Source organism: Cinclus cinclus, chromosome 7 (genome assembly GCF_963662255.1).
Source record: "Cinclus cinclus chromosome 7, bCinCin1.1, whole genome shotgun sequence".
Taxonomy (NCBI): domain Eukaryota; kingdom Metazoa; phylum Chordata; class Aves; order Passeriformes; family Cinclidae; genus Cinclus; species Cinclus cinclus.
In genome coordinates, this window is record NC_085052.1 from 30,593,232 (window position 1) to 30,614,228 (window position 20,997).

A 20,997-nucleotide genomic window follows, 5' to 3' on the forward strand; every position below is an offset into this window, starting at 1 on the left:
ATGAAGCTTACGTATTAAACTCATATGTGTCAGAGAATAAGGTAGTAAGTTTCTGGAAAATTAAAATATAAAATCCCATTGCTTCTTGTACATCTTCTACAGGACGTTTCTTTGTATTCATTTTATATACCCCCACACAGGGAAGCTCACATACTAACATAATGGAACACTCATTAAAATTTTAAAACTTTTACCTGCTTTGGCATTTTGTACAACACAGGTAACTTCAAGAGTTCTCTATCCATACTGGCCAAAATATTTTACAATAAACACCTCCCACTGCCTTTATCAATGCATTGTATACAAAAGTTAATTTCTTTATTATTAAGCATTTAATGAAAGTCAAGTCACCCTAAAGTAGAGTTGATATTTCAAGCAGAAAACACATATGGCTTTCACAAGTTTATGATCCATTAAACTGAGAGGGAAGAGCACACATCCATTTATCAGCTCTAAAACTTTGCCATGAAAGCCTAAAAGGAAGATATCAGCTTTGCACAAACCTTGCTTGGTTGTTTTGGCTTAGGCTTAATGCTTATGAAGACATCTAACTGCTCCATTAGCTGTGTTATAAACTGTGGTTCTACTTCAATTTCTTCCTTCATATCAAACATGAGCACGAGGGGAAGGCAACCCTGAAAAAAAAAGGCACAAAAAATTCCTAGCACTTGTAACTGGTCATTTTCCCATAAAAATGCTAGCAATAAACTGAACTATAGACCTTGTTACATTTGTACATCACGATGTAAGGTAAGTTCAGAAAAAATAGCAAGGATGCAATTTTGGGGAAAACCATTTCCTTGTATGTGAGAATAGAGCCTTATCTTCCTGTCCTGGGACTCTGAACAAAGAGTATGGTAGAGCAAGGGTGAATTAATTTACGGAATATCTGACATTCCAACTAGAACAATCTTGTCAAGAAATGATAGCAGGGCACCCATACGAAAAGTCTCCCATTAAACTGTTTGAAATAAGGAAACATACTTGCAAAAAATCTCTAATTCATCATTGCCTAAGTCTTAACTTTTACCTTTCCCTTCCCCATTCCAGATCAGCTATGTAAGTACTTTTTAGTGATATGGATGACATCTGTAACACACTTGAAATACTAAAGCTTAAGAGTAAAAAAATCTCAAAAAGTGAACGGTCCCATCCTCACATATTTTGTCCCTCAATATTCACATATATAACAAATTTAAAAGCATATATATAGTTATAATGTATGTTATAACTATAACACACGTTAGTATTAAAATAATGGCTTAAGCCTTCTGTGAAGTTTAAAGATCAATATACCAAAAATCTCTACAAATAGTGATATTCACCACTAGAGCTAGTTTTATAAAAGGCCTTGTAGAATTGTGGCTGTGGTACTATAAAGAATGTAAGACATCAAAATAAATAATTATTTCCTATGGTTACCCAAGTTTGTTGAAAACTTGCCTACATGGGGACTAAGGAATTCCTGACATTTTCCCTCAAAAGAAACCTATTTACCTGACAAACACAGAAAAGGCAGGTTGGCAAAATAAAACACAACCTGTCACCCAACACCCACACAATATTTCAGAAATCTGCCTCTACTCAGAGGCATATTGTTACTGTAAATTTAAATTACTTACATTGCATTTATATTACCAAGGTTATCTTTCAAGTCACCTTACCAGAGATTACAAATATTTTCAATAACTACAAACACTGACAAAACCCTGACAAAAATAGAATCAGCTGTTAGCAGTGTGAATAACAATCCTTCTTCTCTAAGGCTAATTTACATGTGACTTGTAAATACATGCAAAGCAAGCATATTTTCTATGATCTGGCCATTTTTTCACGCAAGCTTCACTGGAAGTATTTACCATGAGATATTGCCTGGCAAGACAGACAGACTCAATTGTGCCCTGGAGGTAGACAGTGGATTTCTTTTGTGGGTTACTAGGGTCAGGGAAGTGGATCTGAGCACCAGTCCTCTGCATGATATGTTTGATGTTGCTGCCATTTCGACCCATCATAAAGAGATGATGCTGCGCTGCGATGTCGAGCTGTGTGCTCACAGGGATTGCAGAGGCCAGGCTCCCAGCCAGGTGTTCCAAGAGCATGGCTGTTCCTTCCTGGGGGGAAATGGGAGAAACCAATGAAACGCTCACAAACACACAAGAGGAGATCTCAGCCTGCTTCCTTTCTTGTCACGCGCCCCACAGGCAACATCAGAAAACACTGTTGGGTTTAAAACCACGACTGGTTTGTTAAGGTGACAAATGCACTAAACTCTGCCCACTACTCCCATTTTATGACCAAATGCAGCATTTAAGTGCCACTCTGTAACAGGGAGTAAGACAACAGCACATGGTTTGGTCCCAACAGATCTTTTGCAGCCACAAAGGCAGGCAGAAAGTCAACAGATTTATTTGGGTAGGTACGCTACTTGCAAAACTTGCCTCCTGGTGTTGGGCTCAGATGTCCTTACTGGCTTGAGATACACCCACCTGGGACCATATCAATCTCTCATACTGCCAGCTCCTAACAAGAACACTTTTTTACTTTATTAAGATGAACAGGCTCCTGGCAGCTCATTGCCTTGGCTGCCAAATTCACATTTCCAAGCGCTGGATTCACAAGGTCAGTTTTATTGAGCGATTAGACAACTTCCAAAGTTACACATTGGTGTGCACGTTGAGAAGAGCTCAGCATGAACAATTTGAGATCGGAGGTGTATTTTGTGCTTTTTGTTTGCACTATTTTAGAATTAAAAGATGGGTAAGACCAGCACGTATTCCAGAATTGCCAAAAACCTGAACAAGTGAGCAGGAGGTGAACACTGGTGAATCTTAGCACCAACGATGCTAAATCCTAAACTTAAATCCTAAACTTAAAACTATTTTCTATGCATTTTTACACTTTACCTGTGTATAAGTACAGCAAAGAATTGGAACGCTTAGGGTTTGCAAGCGATTATACAACGTGCTGACGAGGCAAGATACACAAATTAGATACACAAATTATAAATATATGACATTCAGAAAGTTTCTGAAGAGCAGAGATTACCTTCACAGCACTAGTGTTGTTTTGCGACCCTCTGACAATGACTGTAGCACCATACATTCGAGAGCGTTGTTTGAAGGAAACTGAAATGTTGTACGTCTGACATACGTGCTGAATGGTCGGAGAATTAGGATCTGGGATGGGTTGGAGAATTCCAGCAATAGGCAATTCAAACATGAGTACCAATGGAAGCAGCTCCTACAACAATAATGAAGAGGAGATATTGAAAACCAGATCTGTACTCAAGCTACAGTTTTATTCCTAAGTCATAATGTACTGGTCAGTGATGATTTAACTGACACAATGCTTCCTCTGCCCAGAGCTCATGAATAAAAATATATTGTTACTTGGAAAAAGGCACCTCTTTTTCCAGGGATACTAGAGCAGGGATATTTTTTTTGTAGGGGCTTTTTTGAGTTTTGTCTGGTGTTTTCTTTTCCCTCCAAAATATCAAGAGCATTTGGAATAAGGTTGGGTGACATGTCTGGCTAAAGAACTGCAGTCGGCTTTTGGTAATTTATTTGATTGTTCATTATCCATGCCAAAACACACATAAGAGTTGAAACTAAAAGGAAAAAAGCTACAAGTGGAGAATGACACTGGATTATTTACACAAATTATACCTGAGAATGTATAAAATGAGAAGCAAAAATTGCATTTCCCAAGTCACAGATTGACAAAGGATGCCTGAGCTTCCACAGGCCATCTGTGGTAGATAAGTTAAGATGCAATTTTCTACACAGTATGGAAATAATTTGCATATTGCTTGGAGTGTAGACTTTGTGTTCAAGACGCAGTTTGGCCAGTTAAAAATTTGGCCAGAAAGTGAATCACTGTCATAATACCCTTGGCATATTTCTCATACGGATGCTCACATTTGTTCCTACATTTCTGCTGTCACCAAACAGGGGAAAGCAACCCCAGTGTTCTCAAAACTATGCAATTTTTTTCCCTGACAGGTGTTTTCAAGGGGGCACTACAGTGAGCTAGACCATTACCCGAATTCTGACTCTTGCAGACTCCACTCCAGCTGGCTGTCCTGCAATAGACACCTGGAAGAAGAAGAATATGAAAAACACTGGATCATATTTTCAAGTGAGGCATGGAAAAGTCATTCAGATATCTGTGCTCTCCTTAAAAAAAAAAAAAAATCCTAAGAAAAAAATCAATGCCTTTCATACCTGCTGACATCCTAATTGTTATCTAAACACCAGATGAGAACTATAGCCAGTATTAAAATAATGTTACAGCACGTTAGGGTATATATATTTAAGCTAGAATAAAAGGACACACCAAAAAATAGTGGTTTAGGTCAAATAATGGAATCACTACTGTATACATGTGCTCAGTGCTAATATTCAGACAACAGTAGATTTTCTTGAATGTTATGAAATTACTGCATTTTGCTCAGCAGCCATTAGGATGCACAAGGGGGAATTCTAGGTACAAGGATGAGATGTCTACTTGGAAGCAAACATTCCATCAACATTAGTACTGGAAAAGATGTATAATTCAGGCTCAGTGACTTATTCTAATGAAGTTGAACTCTTATGACAGGGCATTCATTTCTGCTGGCTATTTGCCAAGTTTAGTTTGCAACTAAGTTACACCATAAGCAAAAAGCACCAAAAAAAAAAAAAAAAAAAAAATCAATCAGTATGCTGAATAAGTCATTGCATTGAACATGAAAAAAAATTACAAAAGCAGATTTTTTTATACCACTTCTCTACCATTCACACTAAGCTGCTGACTTCTGCATGCACAAAGCAATTCAGGCTTAAAAAATCAAAATTGTTCATGAGCCATCACAAATTGTTTCCATCTGTTTTTACAGATTTGCTCACTTAGGAAGCCCTGTACTTTCCACACAGTGTAAACACCAAAAACCTATTTCCCTGAACATGAACATACCATCCCCAAAAAACCCATATTGACGAGAGAAGTCTAGAAATTATTTATACTCTCAGGAATTGCAATACAAATGAGTAAGTATTAAACAATACTTACTTGGTTGCTTTTCTCTGCTTGGTTGTTCCTATTTGAGTCTGGAAAATGGATATGGCATCCCGTTTCCTCCATCACTTTTTTAATATTATTGCCACCTTTACCTATCACATGAGAATGTTCTGTATGTGAAACATCCATCTTCAAGGTTACCCGATTGCTCTGGAAATCAAGCACCCACAGTTAGACTTGGTGACAGCCAACCTGAGCATTTAAGTTTTTAAGAGTAATGCAACTTCAAAAATGACATCAAAATCATATTTCGAAAGTATTTTTGCTACTACTTCTACACAAGGATGACTTTTAATAGGAATCATTTGGATGTTATTTTGGTCTTGTTTTCTTTCTAGTGAGGCAATAACATGGAGATAAATACCCCAAAAGATGCATCTTCAAAAAACGAATAAGGCTTTTAAAATACCCCCAAACTTTCATCAACTGTGACTTAAGTGTCCTTTTGCAATTTATTCTAATTTCTTTTAATTCTGTGTTCTTTCAATTGAAGTCATGCACCGCTGTTTGATCTGAAAGGATCACATTATGAAGACTTCAAAATTCCAAGCCACAAGACCAAGTAACAGTGTTTCTTCTTCCTTAATTTTTTTTTTTTTTGGTACATGAAGTTTTAAAATACACATACACTGACTACAGCTGTTCTTAAAAGCTCTATTGTTACCAGCTCATAATAATGTAGTTAATAGTTGTTCAAAAAGTGGTGCTTATCACTCAAGTGCTCCTTTTGGCAATCTGCTCAGAGGAACAGGAAGGTGCCACGCAACTACACAGAAGCCATACACATTGCCCCAGAAGAGCTGCTGATGAATGAAAATATCTGATGAACAGAAGAGAACACCCCAGCCAAAATCTATATGTTTTAGAAATTCTGGTCCCAGTGTTTCAGAGCGCAAGAAGAGAGCAACAGTTGAACAGCATAAATGCTCCTAAAATCAAATTTCAAACAGAAACAAAATTTTAGGTTCTCTGAAGTGGTCGCATAACCTATTGCTTGCAGTGAAGCAGTATTTCAGGTTTTGAAGTAAAGCCCCAGTTCAATAAACAAATCACTTATGCTTTTAGCCATATGGCTGGAAATATTATTTCTATGTAGTTCAGATCTGGAAAAGCTGCTTCAAGCAAGTATTTTTCTTGCAAAATGTTTAAATATGTGGGTATACACCAATATCAACATCTGCAAAGCATTTATTAGAGACTTTGCTTCAGAGTGTCCATAAATACCTTCTCTTGAAATGTGCCCATTAAAGAGATCAATGTCACCACAAAATTAGTTGCTAAGGTGTCATTCTAAGAGTTTTCTTACTTTTGTGTCCAAGACAGACATGATTTTCTCTTTCGCTTCTTTAACGTTTTCTTTTTTTCCAGAAACTTTAATATGGGGATCTATAAAAGAAATAAACTTGTAAGAAATATACAGTAAAATATCTATTTTAAAAAATTCCTGACTGCTAAGATAAATTGAAGCCCATTATGTATAATCCACTAATAAACTGTACCACCAGGCTTTGGGATTCAGCTGAAGATCAAAATTTCTTATTCCATCCCTTCAGCCCTACAATTAGGATTACCATATGAACTTATTAAAACATGAGAACCAACTTAAAATAAATAGAAATCAAATTCCAAATGTATATCACAGTATCATAAACATTGTCTGCAATGCAATTACATAGCTAAGCCACCATATCTTCTCAAACCAAAAGTAACAGTGGACAACTCAAAGCTTTTTGGCAGCCCACCAAATTCATACCCTCCTTTATCATCACTTCATTATATTTTAGTATTATCTACAAATATCCTTTGCAGTTTTAACCTCACACTAAAGGTGTCTCCACCCAAAGTTTTCTGATTGCAGTTATCAAATTAAATTTAAATGACACTTTATTAAAACAAACTGCTGAAGTTCAAGTACATAAATTAGCAGAACACCAGCTGATGGTGGGTTTTGCCCAGTGAGATCTAAAATATTGATTCTGCAGCCCACTTGGTTTACATGATAATTTTCAGACCTCTGCCCTTAAACAACACAAGATGTTGGGCTGAGCTAGCAGGTGCAGTTCTGCATCCCATAGCATACACCAGGTCAGAGACTCTGAAACTAAATCAAGTAACAATTACTGCAAGTGTGAAAATTGCACATCAGCCAGTTTAGCAGCACCATCTGGTGTCCAGGAGCACAAAGTGCCACAGTGCAAAATTACCATAAAAACATTAAATATAAGTTCAGTTACAACAAAGAAAGAAATGCTCAACTACCACCCACATTTCTAATTGTTAGAAACAAGGGGATGATGTTGCAGGTGATGCCTCTTTCCCCTGTTCTTGAGTCCTCTGCCCTTTTGCAGGGCCTTTTTCTCCCGTGATACAATGGACTGTTCTTAAAAAAAAAAATCTCAACCCTCTTCTGACTCTCGAATTAATGTAATTCATTATGCTAGACAAATACATACATCTTAGGGAATATAAAAATAAATATATTCTCAAGGGCAGGAGAAAACAGCTGTAGCACAACATATCTGCCTTTCCCATCATCTCAATGATTGAAATCACTTCCCTATGAAAGAAACGTGAAATAATACAACCTTGGGCTGTAAACCTGTTCAATTCAATTGAAAATTGAAACTAAGTCATGCCTGGATACTCTTTTCATTCCAACAGTAAAAATAAGCCTCTAGTCTTTACCACTGAGAAGTTCTGAGCACATTCAGCTGGGGATGCAGAAACACTGAAGGAACACAGCATTCACTGCCAAGTTTCATGAAAGTCAAGAAAAATGCAGCATTTTGAGTGCTGAGAAACAGATATATTCTCTTTTTTAAAATGAAAAAGCCATAGTCACAAAAACATGGTACGCACAGAGAACCTACAGAAGCTTCAAAAATCTGCTACTTCAGCCTTTCACAATGGAGCAGAGTCAAACAAAAACCCAACAAAGTAGTCTTTAGGGCAAATTTTCTTTTCTAAGTTGACAGGAAGCCATATGGTTCTAATGCATTTAAGCTGTGAATGATATTTGAAGTGGATGTTGCAGTCAGAAATTCCCAGAAGCAGATTCTAGCACACTGTGTGTGCTCCAAGTGCTCTTCAGATGCAACCAGGAAAAACACAAGCCCAGACCATCACCACAGTGGAGCTGATTTTCACGTTTGCAAACATTACATTTAAATACACATTTGATTATATGTAGGAAAATTACCTGAAATCAAGCCCTGCATCCTTTTAGTACCAAAGGAGATTACTATAATTCTAAAATATTATTTGCTTACTCATGAGTGAAAATACAGTTTAGAATACCTATTTTTTCCATTTCTCATCTCAGTTGAACACCTTTCTATTGATACTGACAGCTTCAGCCAAACATCCTCTACTTGTACAATTGTTTGTTCTTGTAAGGTGAAAAAAAACTCAACTGCTTAGTTTTAAAAAAAAGCAAACAAAGAAGAACCCACAAAGCAAAAAAGAACCCACTGATGCCAGTGACAATTCTGAAATATACTACCAAATCTTTCAAAATTGGTCTTAAGTACCCTCTTCTTACTTGACTTCTTTTCAAGAATACAGTGGTTTGAAATGGATATGAAGCAGGTCAGTGTAAACAAAAGAAATTACTTCTTGGAGAGTTGTTTAATCTTTCATTCAGTTAAACACTATTTAAATACAATATCCTTTTGTCTAAAAAGAGTTAGTTGTAACTAAAAGATTTCAAAGTGTTTGAATTGGCCTTGCATGAGTTGAAAGCGCATTGAAACTATGTATGATCTGCAGGAAAAAGCAAAACTCACAGGTTCCCAAATAACAATCAACAAACAGATAATTTCAGGAATCAATTAAGAAATTAGAGATCAAATTCAGAATTCAATCATAATAACCTGATTTTCTGTGTATTACAGAAACTAAAGAAAATTAAAGAAATTAAATAAAATTTCTTAATGTAGCTGTGGAATCAAGTAGCTTGTTTGCTTTGCAGCTGATTCCATGGATTAAGTTACATTTCATTTACAAAAAAAAATCCTACCATGTCTTAGGCACCAAGAAAAATAATCTTGGTTGGATAAAGCCCTATTTGAATATACCTACAGGTATGATGCCAGCAGTGCACTGCCAAAGTCCCCAGAAATAGACATGGCACTCTCAGAAATGTAAAAAGGATGGTCAGGCACAAAGTAGTAACAAGCACGGTGCATGAATCTGCACAGTCTGCTACTGACAGCACAGATAAGCACAAACCAGCACTCCAGTCATTATTCCCACTGATCCACAGCCAACCAACTCCCCTGGCTGGGGCCATGACAATGTCACTTCTGTCCAGGTGATGCTAAGTCATTCCTCAACCCTAAGGAACACAGGGTTTGATATCTATTTTTACTGGGAAAAAAACCAAAAAAACAAAAAAAAAAAACAAACCCAAACTTTTTTTTTTTAAGCTCCTCAATATAGCTGGAGGCATACTCCATATAAAACTAGAGAGAGAGAGAGAGAACAAAGAGCAGGTGCCTACCATAAATAAAGATATGAGACACCAAAGCTTTGCAAACTATTTGCAAACACAGAACAAAGGCTTCAGAAGAGGTCTGTGTTCTAGAAGCATATAAGGCTTCAACACTTCATGTGAAGCATAGTATCAGACCCTGGAAAATGTTTTAACTCATAACAAACAATATGATTAGTGTCTTTCAAACTATTAAAAATGCAATTCTACAGTAATCCCTCTTTTTCATCAGTTTTGAGAGGCAGTATGTTTTTCTCTAGGAATGGAAAAGAAAAAAATTAATTTTAACAGGCTTCCCGCCCCCCAAAGAACAGAGGGATATTTACATAGCTGAAGTTACACAACAGACACTGCTGGAAATTTTTCTCAACAGTCTTCATTTTGCCAGACTTCTGCCTTCAAGTGATCTTTTATTGCTCCTATCCTCAAATTCCTCACTCAACACTTTGGCAGAGTTTCACCTCCCCAGTCTTTGTCCACAGCTATACCAGCAAGCCTCCAGCTTTATTGCTACTATTGTGTGTGACACTTCAGTAAAAGTAAAATTCCTCCAAGCAAAAAAGTACGCTTGTGCCAGTGCAAATGCATCTGCACCAACTTCTGCCAGGCAAGAAATATTTCAAATAATGAAGCTATTTAACTGTGTAAGCCTCTCCTGAAATTCAAGTGTTACATTTAATGTCCAGGGCAGCTCTTCACAGCTATGCATCCAGCTTGTTTACAGGATGAACAGCCTTGAGTTAAGTAACACAAATACCAAAATACCACTACTCTAAAAATAGCCAGACAACTGGGCAACACCAGGGCAGATGGCAGTGATTCTTAACAAGTGGCTGATTAAGATCTGAATAGCCTGAGAGTATTACAGAACTTGAGCCATTCAAACAAAAAGACAAAAGAGACCCAGCATTTTTATGGGATAAGTTATGACAGTGTCTGTCCCAAAAGTACCAACAAAAACACACTAAGTTATGTGAGAAGTTAAAAAGAAAAAAAAAAAATAACCCAAAAAATTCACACATAGAAGTTGGTATCTTCTCATCTGAAAGGCCAAATACATTGATCACCCTACAAGATGAAGAAACAGACCTATAAAACAAGTGAATTAAGCAAAAAGGTCAAGTAAGGCTTCCTATTAATATGGAAAAAAGGATAATTAAATTGAAACAATTTATTTAATGCTCATAAATAAATCAGGAAATACTGTGGATATTCCCTCACCAAAGTAGATGATAGTAATAGCCAAGAGAGACTCGAAATAGGCTCAAACTATTGCCATGGAAAAGCAATATTAAGGCTAAAAGCATGGAGCAAATGCTCAGGAGTAAGGGCACCTGCAAAGGAGCTCGATTGAATAATAAAGTAAATTTGTTGCTTGGGCACTTGGTGCTGTAGGCTTACCAGCTTAAAAGAATTCTTTCTCTCCAATACAACTCAGGGCACTGGCTTCTCCTCCTAGTGTCTAAACCACAGAAGGAAAAAGCTACTCATGTATTAAGGCAGAAAGCAATGAGCCATTTCCTACTGCAGACTCCTGAGTATTCCCAGAGGTATCACTCAATAACAATATGCTTTTTTTTTTTTTTTTTTCATTTAGGGCCTGTCTTTTATTCTTGTTTTTAGCTGCAATTAGACTGCAGCATCATTTTCTCTGAACAAGATTTCACTCAACTAACTTGGGCATGATCAAAAGCCTACCCAGAAGATCATAAAACTCAACATGGGCTGTAAGCAATTACTAGTGTCTTCAGAGGAGACTTATCCTGAGGCTCTGGGCATCCTGGGGGATCTATTTGTTGTGGACAAGCATCTGATTATGAAATGTCCCTGGGAAGAGCTAGAGCCACTGCTTATATGTGCACACACATTTGAAAGACTCTGTCTTCTCAACACCTTTTCACTCTTAACTTTCCCCACTACCAGCACCTAACTCCAAACCATCTTTAGGAGAATTTTTGCTCAGCTCAAGAAGGAAGCTGAGAAAAAGCAAACACTTGTTGCACTGTTCCTGCACACTATTCCCTCCAGGGAAGGCAGTTTACATGCAGCCCTTCCCTCCTGTTACATTTTGGGTTCTGCCATGCAGTCACCAGAGGAGCATTAACTACCAGAGCACTGCTTTTCAACCCTGCCCTGTAACAACTGCATGATGTGCAGCCAGCAATCAATCCCCTCCTCACTTCTCCCCACCATTTATAGTAAAATACACTTATAACACATTACATACACAGGCAGACATACACAGATATTCATGAAGCAGAGACTGAGTAACTCACAGACCTTACAGACACAGAAACCAGAAGAAAAGCAGTGCAGCGTCTGGTAGAGCAGAGAAAAGAATCTTGTTTCTCAAAGATTTCAGTGTAGCTCAAAAGAAAAGATCAATATCTGCAACAGGCTGCTTAAAATGGCTCTTGGGGTGAAACATCTGTTTGAAGTAGCCTCACAAATTAAAAAAAATGAGATGCGGTGGTACATGAACCATAGCTGAATCCCACATTTGGATCTCCTAGCATCTTTAAAACATCCCAGCAGAACACTGAAAATTCATGTTTAGAATGCCCAGAATTAAGTGAAAATTAGCCAGAAACATTGGATAAGCTTTAAAAAAATAGATTACCTGTACAACATAACGTTTGGAGAAATAAACTATTGATGACTGGATTTCGGACCACTGACAGAGGAAATGAAGCTGAAAAGACTTCTCTTAAAGCATAAGCAAAGAGGGAAGACAAGGAAGAGGTAACAGATCATATGGCAATTTAAACAAAAAAGTGACCAGATTTCAAGGGAGAAGGGGAAGGCCAAGGTGGAGAAGAAAACCTGAAAAGAAGAAATGAGAATGAATTAATTGTAATCACCAAGACACTCCATTTCAGTTACACAACTTCAGTTACCACCATGACTAGCTTAAATTCCTTATTTTACTCCTAAAAAGAGCCATTAGGGACATTTTGCAAATACAGTCAGCCACAAAAAGGCACACGCCATGCAGCCCTTCTGCTGCCTCTTGGGCAGCTGCTCTTCAGCCTGTAGCCCAAGCAGCCACCCAAAGCAAGGCAATCTCAGCAGGACACAAAGTCTGTTATGGCTTATTTTTGTCAAAGCGGACCCAACACATTCATAGTTCGTGACTTTAATGTCTGTTGCCATTGTATCTCAAAGCACAAACACAGAATCACAATGTCTGGGTAAGAAAATAAGAAATACAGAGAAGAAAAAAGATCAGATTAATAGAGAACCTAGAAAATGGCCACAACATTTCTGTCAGAAATAACACCGCTGTACCTTCACTGCATGCAGACTCACACTCAGGGCTGCAATTCTGATACACAAAGTCATGAGATAATTTTAGTTTCTCACACACACATTCTCAAAAAAGTCCTTGTGACTGCATTTTTCTAAATAAAAAACATCATCTGACTTGTGAGCTCAAATTCACGCCTCAGGCTCAGCCTTCCTTACAGTGCTCCCACATCCAATCCCTGGCTTCTGCTGCACCTTTTAATGTCTGATTGCTCTGACTGACTGCACTCCACTGTGTGAGCTGCTTTGGACACAGCCACCCCAGGATGAATCCTGTGGCTGGACCAGAAGGATGCAGTTAGTCTGCAGCAAAGATTAATATAGGCCTGAATGAGCAGGACAAACAGACCTGTCCTTCTGGGAATCAGGATGGAATGAAATGTTATGGGAAAGATAAAAACTGCCTCCCAGAAGGACATCAGACATCGGGTGACTAAAGCCAAAGGGAGCTCATCAAATGTTTTTGATCACCGTTACAAATACTTTGCCTTCCCTGCTTTAGTATTGCACTCTGTGAAATGAATTTTCCCCAGGAAAGTTTTCCTTTTCCAGATTATTATATTTTTAGAGGTTATTTCAACTGTATTCCTGATTAACATGGTGAACATGTGACTTTTTTTTGTTTGCTCTGGTTTTTTTTCTAAACAAAGAGAAAAATGCCAAGTCCAATAAAGAAACACCTAAACTGTCTTCTTGAGAGCTATTCAAGAAGCAACAGCTACATGAATTAGATGAAAATTATGATAACCCAGTAAAAATCCAGTCTTAGAGTCCACAGGAAAACGGATTCAAGGGCTTAGTAGGCTCTTGCAAAAAAAAGAACTCCAGTACAAGCAGAACACTAACTACCTAGTTTTTCTTCCCATGTACCAGACACTAATTTCATTGCTTACAACAGATAGACACTAAATAAGAAAAAGTTCATGAACTATTTTTTAAACCTGTAAGAAGTCATTTTCTTATTGTGTTAAATCATTAACACACACCCATCTCTCCATCTCGGGCTTGAAATTTGTAAGATCAGTACATATTTTAAAGTTATGATAATAGTAAATGTATGAATTTTGACTCAAAAATTGCTATGTTATCAACAAGTTTCTGCCATTGACTGGACATGACAATTTTTCTTTTTAGAACCACAAGGTACACATTTTTTTCCAGCCAGCATGGCAATGTAATTTTCCATGTACCACAACTGTGCAAGCTGTAATCTCCACAAAGAAAAAGGCAAATAGAGAAATAAGGAAAGCAGTGTCTCCATCTTCCTTCTAAACCCTCTCGGGATGCACCTAATCAACAAAGGCATTATCCATATGGTGACAATTGGTTCTGAATACTAAAACCTTCTAGATGCTTTTATACCAACAGTTTGTTATGTGAATACCAAATCACATTTTAATCATGTAATAATCAAACATTTCTTAGCTTTTAGCATGACAATATGTATGTAGCACTTTAAGAGCTGTAGATCTTACATTAAAAGGTTATTCTTATTCACAGATATTAAATTATTTTCACCAGTATAACAGGCAGTTGGAAGCTGATTTGGGAAGAGAACCTTAATCTCCTGAAGAACAGCAACTTAATTTCTGCTTTTCTTTTCAGGGAGGGGCTCAGAGCAAGGAAACACTGCCCACACTGCTCCTCTGCAAGGGTAATTTCTTTGTGATAGACTGAGACACAAAAACACCAAATATGTGAAAGATGTCCAGGGTTGCCTTTCAAATCAAGAAACCATTCCTGAGCTGTCCTCAGATGAATTTTCTCTGCATCGCTTCTGTCCACCTGTCTCTCCCCATTACTACACTAAGAGCAAAACTCACCTCTGGGAAATTCATCACCTATTGAGCATCTCTGCAATGTGAATTTCAGCAGTCACTCTGATAAATTGCACTTTTTGTCCTAAAACTTGAGTTTAAATAGAAAGATGGGCATCAGAGTGAAACACTGTCTCCAGTTCACATGCAAATGCAGTGGAGGAACACATAGCGAGGTATCTGCTTGCTAAAAGCCCCGAAAAGCCCGAACTAATACATCAACTAATTCCAGTTTTTGCTGAAAGATCGTGACGAATTTGTACTCTCAGATAATTTAATTACGGCAATAAGTTTTTATTACTACATTCCAGGGCTTGAAATTTCAGTTTTACTACAGTTACTGCCAAGCACACTCACTAGATGTTAAGCCTCTTGATAATTCCCTTCATATTGCAACTGTGTTTGTATTCTACCCCTCCCTTGTCTGGCCAAGTGTAAGTAAATCACTGTTCTTCACAGAAAACACGGCAAGCCCCGATCAAAAAAAAGAAAAGCCCAAAATCTTCCCACTCTTACAGCAAGTTCAAATCATTCTTGTGCAAGTGCAGTTAAAGTCCAACGCCCACCTGCCGGCTCCTTTGCTACCTAGAGTTTCCTTAAAACGCGCACCATTGCGAGCATTTTATCTTGCTCTGTACAAATCCATGACTTGAAGCTCTGGTGGCTGCAGGCACGAACCCCTCCGAGCACAGAAAGAGGGGCAAGCCGAGCACAAGCGACATGAAAGGCTCAAGCAAATGTGACTTTGTTCAAGAGCCCTCGCGCCCGTCGCCTTCCCCGCACGCGAAGCGCGCGGAATTGATGGCTGGGGCTGTTTTCTGAAGTGGCAGAGGGTGAGCGACTCCAGCAAATGAGGGATTTGCTGCCAGCTGCTGGCACAAGGGATGCCGTGGATTTGTGCGTGTTTAACTGCTCGGATCAGAGAGAACCAACATGAACTCTGAGTTTCAGACGGCCTGCGATGGTCTTTCTGTCCATTTACTTATTGCAAAACAGGGAGGACTCACATATGCTTGAGTCAGCTGCGCCAGAAACAAAAGAAATAAACAAACTTGTGATCTAAACACAACAGTTCTTTAATTTTTAAAGTACACAATTGTGGGGTTTGGGGGAATTTTTCTTCAGAGTATAAGAAACAGTATGCACTGACAGTTTCTCATTTACAGAGAAAGTTAATTAAAAGCAGATGGAGGTCATAATACAGCAACTACAATACATGCTGTAATTAATCTGGCACTCCAAACAATAAACACAATGTTAGCAAGAGACTCACTCTAAACCTCCAAGTCAATTACAGACTGATTGACTCAGCAACACATTAAAGAAATTATTGACATTTATGAAGTTGCACTGAGGTAAGAAGTCCTTCAGCTGCTCTCTAGGTTAATTAGGGGCTTAACACCGAGTGCCTAGAATGACTACTTGGATAAGTATTTGAACTAAAAAGACTTTTTCCCTCAAAACATTCACAAGCCAAACATCACAAACACAGAAAACAGCAAAATTTTTCCACCTTTACATCTCACCCTGAAGCGAGCAGCCACTGGCCAAAGTAAAACTGGATAATTCATCTACATGCACACGTTTCACATAGCAAAATATGAAAACATTGTGACTCTTGGTAAGTTATTTAAATAAACTAGGGTAGAAGATAGTGAGGCATAGGAAGTCTGGGACTCCAGAGAGAATATGTCCACTCAGAAAAATGGTGGCACTGCTGTTTCATTTGAAATGCTGAGAAAAATCAAAGAAAAATCATTGTTGTTTCAAGCTCTATATCCACAGTTAGAAAAAAAAAATTAAAAATCCTTGTGTTAGTTTTCCAGTAACTGTTTCTCTAAAGAAAAAAATAATTACAGCCCCTTTCTAGCCATCTCCTACTAATATTTCATGTCCCACCAATTTGAACCAGGAAAATGTAGAACGACAGCCGTGGACGAACAATGTAAGTCAGCTGAGAACTGTTCTCACAGTTTAGTTGTCTAAATACTTGTGAGAGAAGACAAGTCTCTTTAACTGCAGCAAAATCAAATTCTAGCTTACAAGTACAGCAAAAAAAAAAAAAAAAAAAAAATTGATCATCAACTGATTTTACTTGGGTAAATTTCAATTAGCATTAAAACAAAGGAGTTTTGTAAACATTTGTGTATTATACCAGGCATGACAGTTACTTCAGAAATTACCAGCAAACACTAGACTTAAAAACCAGAGAACTGCTGGAGAGAAACCACAAAACATGACACATACTTCACCATGCCAGCCTAAGGCCTGAATGCCAATGTTGGGCATAGGTTTATGTCAATATTTTAGTTAGCAGCTATAACCTCACACATCTCACTCTCTCTGGAGAACCTTTAGGCTGCCTATTAATAAATAAAGATATAAATATATAAATATAAAAATATATAAATATATAAATATATAAATATATAAATATATAAATATATAAATATATAAATATATAAATATATAAACATAAACCTCCACACCATTAGGATGATTAAGGCCCTGGCAACTGAATAAGTTATCAAGACAAAAAATTCATATCATTATCAGGAAGTAGTGAGCACCACCTCTCCTCACAGCTCTTGCTCATATCTTTTCCCTGCCAGCAGATGACAACAGAACACCAAAGGGCACCACTTGCAGACATAGGTTTAGAAACTGCAGTTAAGGCACTCAGGTCTAAGTTACCAGCTGTTGATTTTCAGCTGCTGCTGGCAGTGACTGAGGACAAAGTTTTAGTTGCAAAAATAACACAAGATGAAGCAGAAAATATGCAAAAAATATCTGTGTCTGCTAATGTATGTTAAGAAGACAAGGAAAAAAAAAAAGAGTTAAAGGCCAAGTCTCTAACTTCTTGACAATTTCTTCTTTTGGGCTGATATATTGCTTACACTGCTAAGAAGCAATTTCCAATGTAATGAGTCAGCTAATTAAAAGCATAACCTATTTTGTCATAGCTTTCTTATCTTTGTCTAGCATTCTACCAATAATTCATGCTAAAAATGACCTTCTCTATACTAGTTTCTTTTGGTTTATTTTTTTTACCAACCCCATCACTCTGGAACTAACTCCATCTTTACTTATGGAATCCAAAATCTGCTCCCCTCCCAAATGCACCTGTGTACATAGTCATGACATTCCTAAACAGCTTCCTTCTTGCACCATCCTTCAGTAAGCAAATCCACAAGAAGGAAATAAAAACAACTGTATACTCAAATAGCCACCTTCAGTATTTCTTCCCCTCACAGAGAGCACATGTTCAATCTGACAATTCAAATTTTTTTGATGTGATCAAATGTGCATCTATGAGTAATTTAATTCACCTTTGTAACCCTCCACCCGGAGGCAGGAGAGCTGAACATGAGCTTTACTGCTCACTGCACTCAGAGCAGTAGGAACAGCAGAGGGGAACTTTACACAGGAATGCATTTTGCACATGTATAGCTACAAATTTACTGCTGGAAATCTCAGTGTGAGCTATTTGGCATTAGAGATTTTAAACCAATTCCACAAAGCATCTTGCACTTTCCTGAAGCCCAGTATTTTCACAGCTTAATTTCTTGGCTACTAATTTCCTCCAGCACTGCAAAACCAGGTTTACATTATTTGACATTGCACCGGACACAAATCCAATCAGCTGGATGAAAGCTGCACCCAAAATTAATCCTTTTTATTGCCATCTTGGTTTACTTGCACACATTCTAATTCTGTTTTATGATTTATTTTTTTTTTTTTTTAGTAGAAATTGCCAATATCCTCAGCTCCTATGGACTAGAAATTCATATTTTGCATTCCTGGTATTTTAAGTCATCCATATGTTTTGATGCAAGACAAGACATCTGGTAAATGTTTAACAAATTTAAATTGCAGGCATCAAAACTGCTTCTTTATGGAAGCTGCAAAAAGACATCAGATGGGAATAGTGACACGTCAGACAATGAATCACTGGTCTAGGACAGTAATGAAAGTACACATCAATACAGCAGCTTTTACCAGCTTGTCTCTAGGATATTCATTAAATAAGAACCTCCGAATTGTGTCTGATCTACTTGCCAAGACAAGATAAGTATTGGAAATTCATGCCAGGCACCTATGAACACAAGGCTGCAATCCTCCCCTCCACTTTTTGGAATATGCATTTTCACCATCTTCCTCCTTTGCACCTCTCATCTGTTTTCCCATTATCTTTATACCATCTTTGTCACCAACTCTTTATTATTCTATTCTTTCAAAACCCTCATTTCTTTAAGACTCCCACTCTAACCTCATGTTTCCTGCCATCCCACCTACCTCTTTCCAACAGGCTTCAGTCTCCTCACCAGCTTCTCATTTCCTCTCCATGTCTCTCCTCATTCTACTTCATTCCCAACTTTGTCCTTTCCCACAGCTTTGCTCCCATTAACAAGAGCTCATTTTTCTTTCCCTTTCACAGAGTTAATACATGCTGCCAGCAGCCCTCTGAGACTGGCCGTGGTTGGTGAGCATTGCCAGATGGTTTTGGCCTCCCAGCTAAATGAAACCAATTCCAAAACCAAAACTACCAGAGTGCTCAACAAGCATTTGCCATAAAAACACCATTTATTTTAAACATTAAAAATCTGGACCAAAAGAGTCACCAGAACACCAGTTACCCAGAATTATGTTCTCTTTATATTTTACCTGCTTTACAGACAATATTAGTCTTGCCAAATAATCAAGGAGTTAAGTGACCAGTATAATTTTATACAAGGTTAAGTTTGTACAGATGAAAAGTTTAAAATTCTGAAAACTGTATTACAGCTATTTTTCAGATCTTACCTCCTACTGCTACTTCAGAAAAATCATGATTCAAATTACAGTTTCCAGAGGAAGTAATTAAAGAGACTAGAATTTCTATTAATGATGTTTTTCCAAGTTTGCACTTGGTCTTCGGCACTGACACGGTCTATATTTAGAATGCACAGTATAAAGAATTATTGAAATCAAAGCACACAAAAATATGAGAAAAATACTAGTAATACATCAAATTTGCAAGGAGACGATGATACTCATGTACACTGTAATTCCAGAAGGTTTACAGGACTTGCTCAGGGTTGGAGTGGGGAATGCAGCAGCCAGCCCCACCTGCAAGTGCTACAGTCCCCAGGAAAGCCTCTTTGGGGAAGGCATTTACAAAAACACTGGATCAAGAAACTGGAAGGACTGTTTTGTTGGGTTTTTTTGTTTGTTTTTTTTTTTTTTTGGGTTTTTTTGGTCAGCTACAGAATATCACACATTAGGTATAATTGCTTCAAAGTATAAAAATGTAGTGTCCTCCCTAGCAATATTCTAGGGCATACTTCCCCGCCCCCCCCCCCTCCAAACTGTGACAAGACTCTAAAGTAGATTTACATCATGCACCTTTGTTTCTCTATGCTTTTGAGAGCTGGAGGGTTCTGGCCTCCTCTGCCTAAGCCATTTTTTGTTCCAATTCAAAACCAGAGTTCAAATCCTGTTTACTAACCTGACATATCATTGCCACTCACTGAACAATGCTTAATGCATAATTGGTGTGTTGAAATTAGCACCCTCAGTTATTCATATTAGTGTCAGATATTTGCATACAGTAATGCATTATTTTGGCAGCAAGAACTTCACAACAACCCTTTATGCCTTCTCAACCATTAGGACTGAAACACATGGAAGCAGGAATATGTCACACTTAAAGATGAAACATGACACTTGCCCTTTTTTAACACTTCTCCAACCAAACACAGGAAAAAGTACATGGTGATAAAAGAACAAAAATGTATTATGGACACTTAATACCGAGAGTTCATCTTCTCTGATGAAAAATACTCAAGAGGATCCCTTCTCTAAAGGAAAAGGCACTAGAGTAAAACAAATAGCATTAATTTTGTTGCAACAAGGTCAAGCACAAGAATAAGTTTAATGCCATTCTAAGGAGCAGAAAAAACTTGTAATTTGCCAGACCATGTACCAGACCTGACTGAAATTTTATTTTATGAAGCAACTGCATAGATAAGAAACCCTCCCTCCTCCCCAAATACTGCCAGCATTCTCAAGAAACATTGCAGAGCACCCTTTATCTCCCAGCATGAGCAACTTTCAATTCCATTGCAGAATCATATATGCAATTCATCTACTTTTAAGATATGAGCTTATTTTTTTAAAAAATAAATCAACTTATATACACAGTTCTTAGCTGTGGTCAATTGCATAACAGGGTGAATCTTTTTTCCTGTTTTTAGTGAGGTCGAATAAAATAAGAGCTGCAAAGGAATTTTGCTGCACACAGAGAGCTGACACAGAATACCCAAACCAGTGATTCTGTTGTCA

General features: G+C 37.7%; 1 protein-coding gene across 1 annotated transcript in view; it reads right to left on the reverse strand.

Annotated features, from left to right (window-relative positions):
• The window catches only part of BICC1 (BicC family RNA binding protein 1), an 87,208-nt gene that overhangs the window by 13,328 nt on the left and 52,883 nt on the right, over positions 1-20,997 (reverse strand). Inside the window, exons 4-9 of the mRNA XM_062496454.1 lie at positions 6,365-6,444; positions 5,050-5,208; positions 4,041-4,094; positions 3,046-3,240; positions 1,860-2,111; positions 504-635 (exon numbers count right to left, since the gene is read on the reverse strand). Of these exons, the coding sequence (XP_062352438.1) occupies positions 504-635; positions 1,860-2,111; positions 3,046-3,240; positions 4,041-4,094; positions 5,050-5,208; positions 6,365-6,444 (872 nt within the window). The remainder of the gene's footprint in view (positions 1-503; positions 636-1,859; positions 2,112-3,045; positions 3,241-4,040; positions 4,095-5,049; positions 5,209-6,364; positions 6,445-20,997) is intronic.